At 40.3% G+C, this 18722-nt stretch overlaps 1 protein-coding gene across 1 annotated transcript in view; it reads left to right on the top strand.

Annotated features, from left to right (window-relative positions):
- Positions 1-18722, top strand: part of MET (MET proto-oncogene, receptor tyrosine kinase) — a 126965-nt gene that overhangs the window by 98475 nt on the left and 9768 nt on the right. Inside the window, exons 13-19 of the mRNA XM_012456983.3 lie at positions 264-420; positions 615-755; positions 3627-3857; positions 6156-6236; positions 7532-7713; positions 10714-10823; positions 12940-13105. Of these exons, the coding sequence (XP_012312406.1) occupies positions 264-420; positions 615-755; positions 3627-3857; positions 6156-6236; positions 7532-7713; positions 10714-10823; positions 12940-13105 (1068 nt within the window). The remainder of the gene's footprint in view (positions 1-263; positions 421-614; positions 756-3626; positions 3858-6155; positions 6237-7531; positions 7714-10713; positions 10824-12939; positions 13106-18722) is intronic.

Genomic DNA, 18722 nt, shown 5'->3' with positions numbered 1-18722 from the left:
TTTTTGTAGATCTTTTTATCCCTAATACCTAGTTACAAATACAAACAGCTAAGTACCATGTAAGTCAGGAATCAGTGTCCCCTAATTATTTGAACACTGGAGCAAAATTGAGGAATCTCTTACTATCCTGAAGGCAGTTATGCCATTTGTAGAATGGCAATAACCAGGTGGTATTTTGGGCCCAGAGAGATTGTACTACAACCTATGTGGTTCAAATATCTATCATGGCTAAATGCTGACTTTTTTTTATTTGTCATTTTTAGTGGAAGCAAGCAATTTCTTCAACCGTTCTTGGAAAAGTAATAGTTCAACCAGATCAGAATTTCACAGGATTGATTGCTGGTGTTGTCTCAATATCAATAGCACTCTTATTACTACTTGGGCTTTTCCTGTGGCTGAAAAAGAGAAAGCAAATTAAAGGTGCATTTTTCTTATTGTTCATTTTTAGAAGTTACCTTAAGAATACAGTCATTACGGTTTAAGATTGTCATAGATTTGTGTGTGCTGTCTTATATGTAGTCCATAAAACCCATCAGTTCTGGGCACTGGGTCAAGGTCTCCTGGGACCCATGATAGCCATCTTTAACAAGCTCTTTCTTTCTCTCTGTTTTAAGATCTGGGCAGTGAATTAGTTCGCTATGATGCAAGAGTACACACTCCTCATTTGGATAGGCTTGTAAGTGCCCGAAGTGTAAGCCCAACTACAGAAATGGTTTCAAATGAATCTGTAGACTACCGAGCTACTTTTCCAGAAGGTATATTTCAGTTTATTGTTCTGAGAAATACCTATACATATACCTCAGTGGATTGTGACGTTGTTTATTTTTGGTTTTGCATTTATATTTTTATAAAGACATTAAAGAAGTATATACCTCTACCAAATAAGTATTTGACACAGAATTACATGGCTCTTATTTTTAAATGAACCCATGTATGTATTACATTATGATTTTAGAGTCCATAAGCTCTCTTCTCACAAAAAGGTTAATTTTGAAATCATTTGAGCAAATGATTTCAATTTGTTTATCATCTAAGTGCAATGGTAAGAAATTGTGAAGGTCTCTTTTATAATCCAGGAAGAGTTAAGTTACAAAATATATACGTATTTAAATATAAGTTGGAACTGCTACATTTTTTTACCTGTTGAAGCCCAGACATTGAAATTGTACTGTTAGTAATTCTTTGAAGTGTTCTCAATGAACTGTTAGTACACAGCCTTTTTCCCACAATATTCTAGGACTTGAATGTATTTTGAGACTTAGCCAAGGAAAACCTTCAATTATCCTATGAAAAAAGGGAGGGGTCAATATCATCAGCTTTGTAAAACACTAGGCCTAGTAATGTTCAGGTTAACCAGAGCTTTTCTTGTTGTTTTATTTAAATCTCCTGGTAAAAGCAAAATGTCTGTATTGTATCAACCCCATTATCTTTAAGAGTTACAGGATGTGAGTCAAGTACAAGCATTTCCTTCATTGAATATTTACCATTGAACAAATAAAATGAGTCACAGATCATGGAGGATACTGGAAAAGTTAGAAGTTGCTCATCCAAACAAGTTCAAGAGCAATGAAGCACTAAACATTTTCACATTTTCAACACTTACTACCTCTTATGTTTTGGAGTTTATGTTATTTCTATGGAGAGACACATAGTAAACATTGTCTTTGCCCACCTGATTCCATTCACCTTTAAAAATCCATCTGTTAACCATGTGGAGAAATCAAACCTAGTTTACTGTTTTGAAATTTAGATATATTTAGTATTGTGTATGCACATTTTATAGCTCTAATCTGAGATCATTAAAATTTACAAATTTTCTTTGAAAAAAAATCTTACCTAATCTGCTTTGAACTTCCTTACTCACACTCTGTCATCACTGCTAAGAAGGTTGGGTTTCACACTCTTCTCCCCATTGAGCCTGCTCCTTGCAGACATGAAAAGATGAAATAGGTAAAAGAGGGTCATCTAGAGAGAATGAGAAAATAGTTGCACAGCCAAAACCTAGTGAAGAGGCAACTGCAGAGCTTTCCTCTCTACATCTGGTGGGGACAGCATTCTCATCAGTCTTTTTCATGGAGACCTAGAGTTCTATGTGGTGCGACACCAGGGTTGCACATTGACGGTTTCTATTCGTTTCTGCGCATGTTTGAATTTAGCTGAAGAGTCAAGAGAATTTTCATGCCTAAGGACTTTTATCCACATCTCACCAAGGATTTCCCTCAATCTCTGCACCCTTAAGCATTTAGAGCCCTGATCTCCAGATGCAAAGGCTTGGGAAGTGAGGATGAAAGAACTGAGTTTAGAGAGGCTCATTGGCATTTCCAGTCCCCTGGGGAAGGTTTGGAGACCCTGACTCCTTGGAATTAAAGGAGCAAGTACCCAGCTAGGCTCCTTCCTTCCTCACCCACCCAACATTTCAGGTACTTCCCTGATGTTCCACATCCTTCTTTGAAGGTTGCACCTATCTTGTTTCTGGCTAGATCTACTATAACTGTCATTGATGCCCAAAGCTTTTCTGGAACCACTTTTGGCCAAGTTCATTTATTATTAATCAACCTGTCCACTGTGGAAAATGCTAAAAATGCTTAAATTGGGTTAGGAATAGTCAAGGTACTAACAGCATTCTTTTTATGCCCTCCTCTCAGATTCTGATTCTGAATCAGACAAACGGTATGTTTTGGTGCCATAGGGAACCCCCACATAACCCTCTCCCTATGTTACATACTAATACATTTCAATGCTATGCCTAGTTCATCTTCATGTCAGTTGCTGTGGCTATGATGCCCCCTCCTTGATATATATGAATTCCCAGTGGAAAGAGAAAGGAAAAGTGGAAAAGATGGCTTCTTTGCCCTATTTCGCATTAAGAAATTGGCTATCAGCACAATTTCTTCCTCCTGAAATGAAAAATGTTTCTCCTTGCAAAAGGGAACTTTGTCTGAGGTTCTTACAGAGCTTTGGTTATGAAGATCAACGTATAAGGAATGCTTATCCCTTTCATAGTGCCCTTAACTAAACAATGAGGATGGTCCACTAACCGAGATCTAACCTGCCTTCTCTAAACAGCAGTGACACTAAATCCAGTGCCATCACTGCACAGTGGAGAATTTTCCACTAATATGAAAAGCTTTCGGTTCTGGAAATATAGCCATTATTTATTTCTAATCATATGTGTATTTTTCCCTTGGCCAGGAATCCATAAGTTTTGCACAATAGTAATTAATTCCATTAATAAACAGTAGTCTCTCAAAAGGCATCTTTTTCATTTTCTTATATTTGAGCTGGAATTTTTGTGAGACCAGGCAATTGCTCAACTACCTTTGCTGCTTTCTATTCTTAAGGACATAGTATATTCAAAAATAAACCATAAGCATGGCTTTTTGCTATTGATAAAAATAGAAATGTCTAAGGAAATGAAGATAGAAAGCTTTCAAAGTTAATACTTAGTCTACTTAAATGAAAATCTGCAAATATTTTATGAAATGCTTGTATATATAATGCAGTATCTTTTCCCAATTTATTATCATTTTTATCAAACTAATTCTGTTTTAAAGGCTATTCCTGTTGCAGTTTCCATTAAATGAGGTTTTACTGTTGTTCTTTAATAATTTTACTTCATCTTACAGATCAGTTTCCTAACTCATCTCAGAACGGTTCATGCCGACAAGTGCAGTATCCTCTGACAGACATGTCCCCCATCCTGACTAGTGGGGACTCTGATATATCCAGTCCATTACTGCAAAATACTGTCCACATTGACCTCAGTGCTCTAAATCCAGAGCTGGTCCAGGCAGTGCAGCATGTAGTGATTGGGCCCAGTAGCCTGATTGTGCATTTCAATGAAGTCATAGGAAGAGGTAAGTATTTCCACTCAGCTTTTTGTTAAATACGATTTTCCAGTAAGCATTTTATCTTCGGTCTTTGCAGATTAGGAACTTAGACAATGGTGAAAGCAACTGACAGAGCAATGATAACAAGTGTACTTGATTTCTGTTCTATAGAAATGCAGCCTTGTAAATCATATCCATGGGGATTTGCCCCTGTGCATGGAAGCAATTGGATAATCCCCCAAATATATTAGAACTAAATTACAATTCATCCTCATCCTGTGCATACTAGCAACTACAGTTTCTTGGAAGGTGCCATTTCCTTTCCTTCAAAAATCAGGGCCAGGCGCAGTGGCTCACGCCTGTAATCCCAGCACTTTGGGAGGCCAAGGCTGGCGAATCACCTGAGGTCAATTCAAGACCAGCATGGCCAACATGTCGAAACACCGTCTCTCTTAAAAAATACAAAAATTAGTTGGACGTGGTGGTGGGTGCCTTTAATCTCAGCTACTAGGGAGGCTGAGGCAAGGAGAATTGCATGAACCCGGGAGGCGGAGGTTACAGTGAGATGAGATTGTGCCACAGCTCTCTAGCCTGGGCAACAGAGCGAGACTCTGTCAAAAAAACTAAATAACTAAATAAACAAATGAAATAAATATAAAAAATCATTCTTTTAATTTTAAGTATTTTTATTCAATCTCTCTCCAGTCTTTCTTTACCCTGAGAACAGTGACAAACTCTGTGAAGCCTGGTTTATAGCAGTTTGTACACTGCTGGACAGCATCAGAAGACAGAGAATTTATAGCATTCCCCCAATCTAAAGCAACATATATCATCTCTATAATGCACTCCAATTTCTTTATACAAAGATAAGTGAATGTTTGTAATAAGCCAGCCAGAGCAGCAATAACAGCTAGCATAAACAGTATTTGTGGAAATATTTAGCAGAAAAAGAAACCAATCAGAAACCAGGAAATGAACTACACTCTTCTTATTTTTTTTTTCTAAAAAGCTTTTACCCTTAATACTAAATGGCCTCTGATCCCTTTTATTCTATATGTGCTGCAAGAGGCTGTACAGGCATCTGCCAATGTGACACAAGAGAAGCTGATGGTGTGATTTGCCTTATATGAACATGAGGCCTTCTCCCTTCCCTGTGGTAGCATCCACATATTCTTCCGTCGAACACCTCAGAGCATAATTCTTCGTGTGCTCCTTCTTCCCCGAAAGTGGCTTCACTGTTAACAAACATGTTTCCATTTCTCATCAGAGTAATATAGAGTTCTGTCATAGGCCTATAAGTCCCAGTAATTGCACCAATTTTAGAGTGTGCGAACTCACTAATTGCGTTCTAACTTCTAATTCTACACATTGGAAAACTAGAATTTTTTTTATCATGAAAGGTGCTACAATGGCAATTATTTCTTTTTTGAAGTTATAATCATTAACAGCTCTATAAATATTAGCTACTATGTATTTATATGTTTTTCTCCAGGAGAATAGGAGTACTCAAGAGCAAGGGTTTTATTTTATTCTTTTTTGCATTACTAGAGGGTAGCTTAATGCCTGACACTCACATACTAGGCACTCACGGTGTCTTGGCCAGCTGAATGAATTAATTATCGAATGACTTACACAGCTATCAGACATTTGGCACCTCTGGGGAAAATTACTGCCACTGGATAAAAGGCTACCATTGGGAAAATGATGTGGTTAAAGCCAAAGAGAACTGGATGAAGTGAGTCAGGGTGAATTTGCTTCATTTGGGCAACTGCCTTTCAGTTTCTGCCAACCTGGATTACTTATTAACCGGTGACTAATGGGGAAATCCTTATTCTATAATACTAATCTTATTTTCAATGGTAACATTTTAATTTCTTTTCAGTTTATTAGAATATAGGGAACTTATTTTATTATAGTTCTTTATGTAGGTAAACTTTATTTTCATATTTTAAAATACCATGTAATCCTTAAAAGTAATAAATTTATTTGATGAGGCAGATGTTACTCACCTTTTCAGTGGTTCCACTATGGTTGAATATTTTATTAGATTAGCCTTTAATATGAGTCATATCACCTACAACTTATTCATGAATTAAACCATCACGTTGCTTATATCCTTGGGTGAAATGTGTTGCATCTACATATATATTTACAAACACACATACACACCTACAGTGGTATTGTTAATCAAAAGGTTTTTTTTAATGTAATCTTTTGCTGTATAGAAAGAAGAAGGAAGAGAACGAAGCCCATGAAGGGCTTGATAAGTTATTATTTCATAATTAAATGTTGGGCAGCACTAACCAAGTTCCTTCTTTTGCACAGGGCATTTTGGTTGTGTGTATCATGGGACTTTGTTGGACAATGATGGCAAGAAAATTCACTGTGCTGTGAAATCCTTGAACAGTAAGTGGCATTTTATTTAACCGTGGAGTATGCTTTTGTGGTTTGCAACCCAATAAATTGCTTATAATAAAATGTTGATTTACACTTTCCCCTTGTGGAAAAATCAGCTACCACTGAAATTATGGGCCTAATTCTGAAAATTTGTTTTGTTCTAAACTTTCATTGAACTATTTCCTCTGAAATGATCCCTCAGAGCCCTCATAAGTAAGCGGGTAGGAGAAGTGAGGTTTTTGGATGAACTGAGTATCATTTAACTATAACTATGTTTGGCTTATAATATTTGTTTTGCAAGTGACAGTTATGGAAACTATTGGAAGCATGTTGGCACATACAGTAGTAATGACTCATTTTACCCAGAGGCATTACTATAATTAATTTTTAACTACAACTTCCATTAAAAAGATAAAAAATGAAATAAGACAAACAGGAGAAAACTACACTGGCAGAAAATTGAAAAATCATAAGTATGGTAATACCTCATTTATCCACATTTTTGGAGAATGAGGCATTCCACATATATGAACTTCCTAAATAAGTGAAACTTACCCCTTTTTAATGCTGAAACGTTATTTAAAATTTTAGCTGTTATTGAGAAAATCCTTTTAAGATGAAATGCATACTCTGTTTAAGGGAATGCTTCCAAATACAAACTAAGCCTTTACTAGTGACCCCAAGCCATAATTATAGCCATAAATTACTATGCTACACAAACAGTGTACTCCGCATACATAGTGTTCCTGGCTCTGCCTTTGTTGACAGGTCTCACATGCTTGCATTTTCTACTCCCATTTCTCATTTTCTGCTTGCAAATTGCAGCAGCCTGAAAAATGTTAACCAGCTCTACTACAAACTTATATGGGAAGTAATAAGCTGTAAGTGCACAAATGAAAGGTTTTCCTGCAAGATACTTTATTGCTACAACTACTTCAGTCTTTTTAAAATATAAATCGACATGCTAAGCATTGTTCTACATGGTTAATTTTGTTGGAAGCCTGACCACGAGGGAAATCAAGGAACAGTCTTTATGAAACCTAAGTACAAACTTTGTACTAAGTTTATAGGAGAGAACATGGTGGCTGGCTGGACTCTATCTTCAAAAGTGGGTGTAAGTGGTGACTGGAAGGCATAGTGCAGGTTCGCTCAGATGTGTTGTAAAAAGAACACTCTGCGGTTGAAGCCTCAGGACAAGATGTTAACTGTATATTTTTTCCCTTTCATTGTGCTTCCTATCTAAATTTGACGAAGTATTTACTGCTCCATAATGAAGTTAATGTCTCCACCACTGGATTTCTTAGGAATCACGGACATAGGAGAAGTTTCCCAGTTTCTGACCGAGGGAATCATCATGAAAGATTTTAGTCATCCCAATGTCCTCTCGCTCCTGGGAATCTGCCTGCGAAGTGAAGGGTCTCCGCTGGTGGTCCTCCCATACATGAAACATGGAGATCTTCGAAACTTCATTCGAAATGAGACTCACGTAAGTTTACTGCCAAATTTACTAACTGACAAACTGGCTGTAAGCCAGACATCCCTTCAAAATAAGCCTGCTCTGAGTCTTTAAAAAGCTAGTAGCCAAAGATGCACGTTTAAAATGTTGGCACCATTCAAATGTACCTCAAAATCTTCTATCCTGGTGGAAAATAGTGACACCTGGAAGGGTTTCCGGGAATGATGATTCTAACTTGCTCTGCAAGTAACCTTGCTCTACCTTCCCCCAATAGGGACATTTAGTCATATTTGAGTATCTACTATGTGCCAGAAACTGTGCACAACACAGGAGAAGTAGAAGCAGGGCAAGCCTCGGCCCATATGGAAGGTTAACTCTAGAAGGCATTGAAGAATTAGCTGCAGATGCATCCCTTATGGTTCCTCATCCTTGCCATCCACTCTCATACCTCAGGACCTTTGCACTTGCACTCCCTCTGCCTAGAACACTCTCCCCGCAAATAGCCACATATGTCACTTCATCATCTTCTTCAGCTCTTGGCCATAATGTCGTCTTCAGCATAAGGCTTCCCTGAACTGTTTAAAATTGCAACTGACCACCCATCCTCATGACTTCAGACTCCTCTTCCCTGCTCCATTTTCTCCCATCACACTTACCATCATCTGGTACACGAGGCCTGAGCTGTCCAATACTATGGCCATGAGCCACATGTAAAAGGAGGCTACTTCGAACTGAAATGTGCTGTATGGTGTAGAATACATCCCAGATTCTCAATATTTAGTGTAAAAAAAGAAGGTGAAATATCTCACTAGCAGTTGTTTCTATTGATTATATGCTGAAATATTTTGGATGTTTAGGGTTGAAAAATATATTGTGAAAATTAATTTCACCTGTTTCTTTTTACTTTTTAACATGGCTACCAGAATATTTTAAATTGCATGTGTGACTTGCTTTCTATTTCTATTGAATAGCACTGTAGTAGACAATAAACAAAAATAATAACTATATAGATGTGTATGTGTGCATGTATATGTACACACACCCTCATTCCATTAGAATGGAAGCTCATGAGGGTAGAATTTTTATGTGTTTTGTTCACTGTTGTGGCTCCAACACCTAAAACGGTGTTTAGCACATAGACTCTGAGTAAATAATTTTTGAATGAATCAGCTAACGGTTACAAAAAGTTTCTTAGGCTCTTGCAAGTGTTAGGTTCTTTCTGTGACATTTATGCCAGGACCTAAAAGTCTCCAGGCCAGAACCAGGGAGGGTGTGAGCAAGAATCACAAGACTGAATTCATAAATGGCCTCAGGCTCCGTCTTGGTTCCGGCTGTCCAGGTATCTGTGGGAGTTAATGAAGTAGGCTTACCTTGATCAAAAACAGCTTTATAAATATGGTGTCAAATTATCAGAGAAAATAAGCTCTAGGAGAGTAAAGATATTATTCAGCCCAAAGAATAAAGCTTTCCTTGGCAGTGAATTTTTGCGCATAAGGTGAATTGACCTTACAAAGCACACAGCTGCCCTGACAGACCCCACTTTCCCCCTTCAACTTTTGTTATTACCCTGATGAATTAATGTGGCTGGAGATGCTACCTTCTCTAGGGTAGTATTACCCCAGGGCTAAAGCATGATAGCGACTTCTTGTTATCCAGAATAGAGTAGTGCCAGATTGGATTTTTTTAACTCAAGGAGTTGATACTGAGGACAACCGCAAACCCAGATGCATCTTAAAGAGAAACCTAAAGCCAGGAACTGGCCTTTCTCTGTGCTGTGTGCATTGAGGGGCCAAAGCCCTTCTTGTAGGGACCCCACTGACTACATCTTGCACTTGAAAACTCCTCAGGGAATGTTGAAGAGGGAATACCCCATTCCTGATTGCCAGCCAGTGACATCACCAGACTTGACATCTGAGTGGTTTGGGGTGATTCCTTTCTGAGCCTCCTCTATTCACAGTGTGTTTCTAATGTTCTGACATCTTGTGCCTTGCTGACCCTGGAAGGACTGTCCCTCCCAAAGCTAGCTTATTCCTACAAATAGTAAACAACTTGCCTTCAAAACATACCTGTCATGTGCAATCCAGAGCCCTTACTTAACCTCCTTTATCAAGCTCTTACACTTTGGGCCACTATCCACCCTCCCTAATCACCCCAAGGGCCCAGTTCCAGGCGACTGGGAATATCCCTGGAGCCTGCTGAAATATTCCACATTGGCTAGTTCCAAACCTGCTTACCCTGCCTTACCAGTTCCTTCCAAGGGAAACTGCAGTGAAGTCTCTCCTCATGTTTTTCCCCTCACTCCCTCTGCCTCCAGACCCCAGGGCTTCCCCACGTGACCCTGCATAACAGTTTGTGTCCCCTCCTCTTGCAAACTGTGAGTAGCAAGCTATCTTTTCAATGACAATTGTTTCCTGTTCTGTGGGCCTCATCAGACCTGGAAAATAATATAACTACATTTTAAAACGCTTCTATTTCCCCATCTGGAAAATGGAGCCTGTAACAGCTGCCTGATAGAAGTGTAGAAGTAGCCATAATTTATAAAAATAACTAGCCTGGTGTTTTGCATATAGTAAATACTTAACAAATGGTTGATCTATCAATGGGGCACACTTTTTGTTGTTTTGTTTTTGGAGACAAAGTCTCTGTCACCCAGACTGGAGTGCATTGGCGCAGTCATAGTGCACTTGCAGTATCCAACTCCTGGTCTCAAGTGATCGTCCCTCCTCAGACTACTAAGCAACTGGAACTACAAGTGCACACCACCACACCAAGCTAGTTTTTTATGGGCAGTGGATGGGAGTAAAAAGACAGGCTCTCACTGTATTGCCCAGGCTGATCTCAAACTCCTGACCTCAAGCCATCCTCTCGCCTTGGCCTCCCAAAGTTCTGGGATTATAGGCTTGAGCCACCAAGCCCAAACTAATTTTTGAGACAAGATAATTTTTTATAAATAAACATTTCAGAATTCTAAGATCAAAATCAGAAGAGTTGATGCTTAGTTTATGCTTTTCCAACTTTCTTTGATTGCAGAATCCAACTGTAAAAGATCTTATTGGCTTTGGTCTTCAAGTAGCCAAAGGCATGAAATATCTTGCAAGCAAAAAGTTTGTCCACAGAGACTTGGCTGCAAGAAACTGTATGTAAGTATTAGATTCTCTGCGACCGCAGTCCAAATTAAGTGACAAGGAGGAATCTGTTTCCCACTGTTCAATGCTAGTTAGGCTGTTTTCTCTTCTTATGCAAAAGTCCTTTATTTCTGTTACAATTTTAAATGGATGTGTAAGCCCTGGGGATGTGGGTGGGACTTTCAGACTTTATCCAACAGAGAATTTAAAAGGATTCTCCATAGGGGGTCTTACACAGCTGTTGTGTACTTTTGCTTTTCTCAGTCCTTCTCTCCAGTAGCTCTCAATGTTGTGGTTTCACACTGCATTAGTGTTGGGGAGGGAGAATTTGATCTTCAGCATTTGACAGTGAAAAGGAGAGAGCTGGGAACACAAATACCAACATATTGCAACTTCCCAAGAGTAAATTTGAAGCCAGCTTGCAGAAGCCCTACCAAAAATGGTATTTGGGAATGAATATACAAAGAACTTTATTTGTGTCTGGCTGCCTGGCTGTATAACACAACGGTCAACAGTTTGTAATTGAGTTCATGCTTTCCCTTGCATAGCAGTGATTCGTGACTTATGGTATGTGTGAATGAAAGAGCTGTGCTATTAATTTCCTACCTTTGTTTTGGTCAATGTAACAACATAAAAGCCAGCTTAAACAGAGGATGCGTAGCCCCAGATAGCGGAAATTGATTTTTGTTGAATTTTGCTGTTTTTCTTAGATCCTTTACTGTGTATCTTAGTTCTCTATTACCTCAGCGGTGGGATATATGAGTTTTGTGTGCTAACCTACCTTATTTAAGAATGAAAAAGTAAAGTATCAGTCCCCTGTCATGCTCTTCCATAAAACTGAGTATTGCTAATTGTAAGACCAGTCGCCTCGCCAGGAGCTCGGACACGCCCACCCCCCCCTCCAGGAACTTAGACACGCCCACCCCCCTCTGCGCCTAGAAACTAGTCACCACTCCACGCCCAGTACCAAGCTCTGCACTCAGCACCTAGCTCGCCGTTAAAGAAATCCGCCAAAATTTAAAAGAAACCCCGCCAGGACCTGCCCAATTGCATTTTGTCCCGTCCAGGCCCCACTCCCCCTGGGCGGCTGGCTCACAGGAAATCCCTGCCTACCTGCCAATAGCAGCTGGCCCCGTCCACGTCCGGTTTCCCCACATCCAATCAAAACGCCTCCACTCCCTATAAAACTCCACGTCTGACTGGCAATGGCCCTTTAACTGCAATAGGAAAAAAAAAAAAAAGGTTTGTGTGAAAATTGGTGATAACTGGCACTTAAGATCAAAAAGAAATTTCTGTATACTTGATGCCTTAAGACATTGTGTGTCCAAAGCTCTGAAAGACTTTAGATAGGCAGTAATGCTTACTACAATACTACTGAGTTTTTGTAGAGTTAACATTTGATAATAAAACACGCCTCTTTAATCTCAAAAAAAAAAAAAAAAAAAAAAAAAAAAAACTCCACGTCTGAGAGGAGACCGGTGACTTCTCCGGTCCCTCCTGTCGGACCGCAGAACCTCGCCCAGGAGCTTAAATTTCTCTTTTTTCTTTTTTTTCTTTTTTATCTTTTTTATTTATTTGTTTTTTTTAAGACGGGGTTTCACCATGTTGGTCAGGCTGGTCTTGAACTCCCGACCTCAGGTGAGCCGCCCGCCTTGGCCTCCAAAGTGCTTGGATTACAAGCGTGAGCCGCCACGCCCGGCCTTAAATTTCTTCATTCCAATAACTGGCCTCCGTTGCCTCTCATTTAAACCTTACACTAATAAGTTGACAAGTGAAGATTGGTGATTTCTTGGGGAGTCAATTGGCATACTCTACTTAGCAACCAAAGAAAACCCCTAGGAGAGGCAGCCTTGCTACTGCAGATCTACGTTAAAGCAAAAAGGACTTTCTTACGCCATACAATTCATGATCTCTTTCCTCAGCCTGTCGAATTGGCAATGTCAATGTCAAGCGTTTTTATTCAAGAATTCTGTTGTTAATTTAGTGTTAGTCAATAGAGGCCAGATGAAGTACTTCCTTCAGAAGTTATGGAGTTCAAATACTGAAGCCACTTGTTTAACCTGTAGATATTCAGCATCATTGTAAATTATTCTGTTTCAACCACTGGTAATAATTTTTGTCCTTTCTATAGGCTGGATGAAAAATTCACTGTCAAGGTTGCTGATTTTGGTCTTGCCAGAGATATGTATGATAAAGAATACTATAGTGTACACAACAAAACAGGTGCAAAGCTGCCAGTGAAGTGGATGGCTTTGGAAAGTCTACAAACTCAAAAGTTTACCACCAAGTCCGATGTGGTAATGTATTGATCATCTCTGACTTTCTCCTCTTCTACTTTAATATCCAACTTTGTTTGAAGTTTTATGGCTACTTAATTTAAAAAAAAAAACTCACCACCAATTCCAGTTTTCTTTATATGTAAAAATGGACTTGTCTGATATGTATACATCGTATAATTTCATAAATTCACTCATTTATTCAAAAATATTTGTTGAGTGGAGCAACATACTGGCTCCTTAAAAAGCCCAGAGCCAAACCAGGCATGAACCCTGTTGGCCGAGAGCTTTGGCTCATAAGGGAAGAAATGAGATGGTCAACAATGACTGTGACACAGGTGGACTGGAATGAGGCCTGATTCTCATAGCCCCAGGTGAACAAGAATTCATCATCAAGAAATCTGGAAGCTGTAACCAAGGCAGTCTAGCAGTGAGGGCATGATCCCTGGGTCTAGCTAGACAAGTGCCTTCCCTTATCTGCAAAGGCCATCCTTCCTGCACAAAACACAAAAGGCAGCACCTGAGTGCTGAGGCTTGGAGAAATACTCACCTGGGCAGCCAGATTCACTGCATTCCCTTTCCACCCCAAGGAGAAGTGTCATTTGAATTGAGTTAAAGGATAGCAGGTTTGGAGTTGGGTAGCTGGGCAATGGAAATACCAATGCAGGTGAGGCAGAGGAGCAGGAAAGTTAAAAGGAAACAGTACTTAGTTGATTATTTAGCAAGAACAGAATGCACAGAGGGAAGTTATGAGAATAAACTGAGAAAAATATATTTATACTAGGTCGTAGAGTTCCTTGAAAACCAAACTAGAGAGTATGGAATTATTCTCTGGTCATGTGAAAGCAAAAACGTAATCAGCTTAGACTTCAATCCTTCATCATTGTGTTAGTCTGTTCTCACACTGCTATAAAGAAACAGTGAACCTGGGTAATTATAAAAAGAGATTTAATTGGCTCACAGTTCTGTAGACTCTACAGGAAGCGTGGCTGGGGAGGCCTCAGGGAGATTTTACCCATAGCAGAAGGCAAAACAGGAGCAGGCATTTTACATGGCAGGAGCAGGACCAAGGAGGCTGGGGGAGGTGCCACACACTTTTAAACAACCAGATCTCCTGAGAACTCCATCACAAGAACAGCACCAAAGGAAAAAAATCTGCCCCATGGTCCAATCGCCTCCAACCAGGTCCCTCTCCCAACATTGGGGATTACAATTTAACATGAGAGTTGGGTGAGAACACAGAGTCTAACCGTATCATTCCACACTGGCCCCTCCCAAATCTCATGTTCTTCTCACATTTCAAAACTCAATCATGCCTTCCCAATAGTCCCTCAAAGTCTGAACTCATTCCAACATCAACTCAAAAGTCCAAGTCCAAAGTTTCATCTGAGACAAGGCAAGTCCCTTCTGCCTATGAGCCTGTAAAATCAAAAACAAGTTAGTTGCTTCCAAGATACAATGGGGGTGCAGGCATTGGGTGAATGCTCCCATTCCAAATGGAATAGCCCTTTGGCTAAAACAAAGGGGTTCCAGGCCCCATGCAAGTCCAAAACCCAGTAAGGCAGTTATTAAATCTTAAAGCTCCAAAATAATTTTTTTTTTACTCCATGTCTCATATTCAGGGCATGCTGATGCAAAGGGTGGGCCTCCAAGACCTTGGGCAACTCCACCCCTGTGGCTCTTTTGAGTGCCTGCAGCTTTTCCAGGCACATGGTACAAGCTGTAGATGGATCTAACATTCTGGGGTCTGGAGGATGGTGGCCCTCTTCTCACAGCTCCACCAGGCAATGCCCCAGCACTGAGGGGAGGTCTTGGGGAGCTTTTTACCCATGGAAGAAGGTAAAGCAGGAGCAGGACCAAGGTGGGGACAAGCTCTCACCAAGGGGAGAGGTGCCACACACTTTTAAACAACCAGATCTCCTTGGAACTCTATCACAAGAACAGCACCAAAGAGAGAAATCTGCCCCCATGATGCAATTGCCTCCCGCCAGGCTTCAACACCAACACTGGGGATTATAATTCAACATGAGGTTTGAATGGGGACACAAATCCAAATCATATCATTCCCTAAGACAACTTGAAAGGAGTAGAAGCAGGAAGATGAAGTGAGAGGTGGAACTTGAAATAAGACGGAAACTAAGAATGGAAAGGTAGAGATGGAAGGAGGAGCATCTCAGAGGTAGAATCAAAAGTGTTTACCAAGGAATTGATAAAAAGTCAAAGATGAGCAAAAGTACATGCTGGTGCAATAACACATATGTGAAGCACAGAAGCAAAAGCTGAACTCAGAAGAAAAATAACAAGTTGAGCCTTGAACACACTGAGTTTGCCTTGGGAATAGAATGTTCAGGCAGAGAAGTCCATCAGGCAATGGAAAGTGTGGATCTGCAGCTTGTAAAGAAATGTGTTAGTCAGCTTGGGCTGCCATACAATAGACCACAGACTGGTTGGCTTAAACAATAAAAATTTAGTTCTAACCGCTCTGAAGTCTAGAAATCCAAGATCAAGGTTCCAGCATAGTTTGGCCCTGTTGAGGACTCTCTTCTTGGCTTACAGATGGCCACTTTCTTGCTGCATCCTCAGATGGCTCAAAGAATGAGAGCCAGTTCTCCAGTGTCTCTTCTTAGAAGGGCACTAATCCCAGCATGAAGGCTTACCCTCGTGACTTATACTTTCCTGCTCCTCTGCCTCACCTGGATGGATATTTCCTTATCCAGCTGCCCAACTCCAAACCTGTTATCCTTTAACCCAATTCAATGGCACTTCTCCTTAGGGTGGAAGGGGAATGTGGTGAATCTGGCTGCCCAAGTGGAGTATTTCTCCAAGCCTCAGCACTCAGGTGCGTGCCTTTTGTGTTTTGTGCGGGAAGGATGGTCTTTGCAGATAAGGGAAGGCACTTGTCTAGCTAGACCCAGGGATCATGCCCTCACTGCTAGACTGCCTTGGTTACAGCTTCCAGATTTCTTGATGTGGAATTCTTGCTCGCCTGGGGTTATGAGAATCAGGCCTCATTCCAGTCCACCTGTGTCACAGTCATTGTTGACCATCTCATCTCTTCCCTTCAGAGGTAAATTGAATTACCTCTAAAAGGCCCCATCGTTAAACACTGTCACATTGGGGCTTAGAGCTTCAACATATGAATTTCCGGGGAACACAATTCAGTCCATAACAGGGGTCAAGGTTGGGAATATGCTTTTGAGAGTCCAAAAGCAATTATTCAATAGAACCTATGTGTATAAAGTGAAAAAGAAAAGCAGTGAGGTAAGAGACCCAGAAGAAGAGACTACCATGAAAGTCCAAGGAAGAGAAAGTTTCAAGGAGAAACTGGATGCTCAACAGAGTCCACTCTACTCAGTACACCAGAACGGTCTTGGAAGCTGAGTAACTTGAGTGATTTGGAGGTCTAGAGTGTGCTGAGGAGCCCAGGTGTTGAACGGAATGGAGAGTACACTTATTCTCTTCACATGTTGTAAGTCAGAGGACTATGATGTCTGGAGATAGAGAAACACTTGATGTTTCAGTCCAGGATGACAACTGAAAAAGGAAAATGTGCAAACAAGGTAGTCAGAAAATAACGTTCACAGAGGGCATACACTTGAAGAGAAAGGGTTGGTAGCTTTTGAGAGATGATGGGGCAGAGATAAGTGTGATGTGGGAAGCAAGAAGTCATCTTATCCACCTCTCTGTGAATCAGCAAGAGGGAGAGGTGTGGCCCCTATTGGCAAGAGTTTCAAAGAAATTGTGACTTCAAGTGAAAGCTGGGTTTCCGTTCCTGTGAAGAAGTAGGAGAACTATTAGGGAATAAGTTGAGGTGACTGGGAGTTTGTTTTCAATAAGTAAGTATGTCATAGGTCATGATGGAGGACGAGGACTTCAGCATGCATGAGACTGATAACAGAAAGGGATGGTGCATTCTAGAGCTTAATGCCTGGTATTTTGATCCTGAAAGATTCTGAAAGAGGTGAAAGAAGTGGGTGCTAGAGAGGGAGACTGGGGACATGTTAGTGACAGTGGCAGGTGAAGACAAAAGGAGGATGGGAGAATTAACCCATCCTCCAGGAACATACTGTTCATTCAGACTGGAGTGTTAGTCTGCCATTAAGAGCCAGAGCCAACTTTTACAACTCAATAGTAAGACTGTCTTTGTCTGTTTTGTACTGCTATAACACAATACCACAAATTGGGTGATTTATAATGAACAGAAATGTATTTGGCTCACAGTTCTGGAAGCCGGGAAGTCCAGGAGTCCAGGAAGTCCACATCTGCTGAGGGTCTTCTTGCTATGTCATAACATGGTGGAAGGCATCACATGCATGTGAGAGCACGCAAGAGAGAGCAACAAGTGACCAGACTTTTATGAAAAACCCACTTCCACAATAATGAACTAACACCCAAGATAGTGACATTAATCTACTCATGAGAGTAGAGCCCTCATGACCCAAACACCTCTTAAAGGTCCCCACTCTGAACGCTGTTGCATTGGAAGGGGATTAAGTGTCCAACACATGAACTTTGAGGGACACATTCAGACCATAGCAAAGGCAAAATTATTCAATTTTTTAAAGAAGGCAAAAGACTTGAATAGACATTTTACCAAAGAGACATATGAATAGCTAGCTAATGAGCACATGAAATGAAAACATATGCCCACATGACGATTTGTACATGAATGATCATAGTAGTATTATTCATAATAGCCAAAAACCAGAAGCAATCTGAACATCCATCAACTGGTGAATGGATAAACAAAATGTGGTGGGTCCATACAGTGGACTAAACCATTCATCAACGTAAAGGAATTACTGATGCCTACGACTGCATGGATAAACCTCAGAAACATTATGTTAAGTGAAAAAAGGCGGGTTTTAAAAATTATATGTTGAATGGTTCCATTTATATGAAATTTCTAGAAAGAGACAGAACTATAGAGTCAGAAAACAAATCAGTGGTTGCCTGGGGCAGAGAGAAGGAGTGAGGATAAACCACAAGTGGGCGTGAAGGAACCTTCTGGAATGTTGAAATGATCTAAAACTGGATTGGGATGATATGATAGCTGCATGTCTATACAAATTTACTAAACATCATTGACTATACACTTCACAATCGATGAGTTTTATGATCTATAAATTATACCTCAACGAAACTGATTTATAAAAAGAGTCTGTTGAAATTTTGGGTGTTTAAGGCAAGTGTTGGGATTCTAAGCTTCTTGACAGCCACATACTCGCAATAATACCACCACCTCCCCGAGAAACACACAGACAGCACAGAGGCCAAGGTTTCTTCCATAGCCACAGTCACTCAGATACCTGACTGGAAATTTACATGGGTTTCTACAGATAGGATGGTGCTATTTCTCTCTCCCTCTCCTTGAAAGACACTATGCTGTGCTACATAAAGGATGAACCTGAATAATCTGTACGTAATGCTGCTTTGGGAAATGGTTACTGATTGCATGGATAAACTTGCACAATGTTTTACTTTCTAGGACAGCATAATCTTAAATGTTGACATGGAACATTTCCAAAAGCATGTAATGAGCTGTGTGTATGTTGAAACCTACGAACAAAAACTTGCCTGCTTGTACATTGGATTTTCTTTCTAGAAAATGCCCGTATGGAGTTTGGCTAAAGTCTGA

This window comes from Aotus nancymaae, unplaced genomic scaffold, assembly GCF_030222135.1.
Source record: "Aotus nancymaae isolate 86718 unplaced genomic scaffold, 86718_ANA_hifiasm-v0.15.2.pri h1tg000002l, whole genome shotgun sequence".
In the NCBI taxonomy this organism is placed as follows: domain Eukaryota; kingdom Metazoa; phylum Chordata; class Mammalia; order Primates; family Aotidae; genus Aotus; species Aotus nancymaae.
The sequence above is the reverse complement of the archived record's forward strand: the minus strand, read 5'-3'. Positions and strand labels throughout refer to the sequence as shown.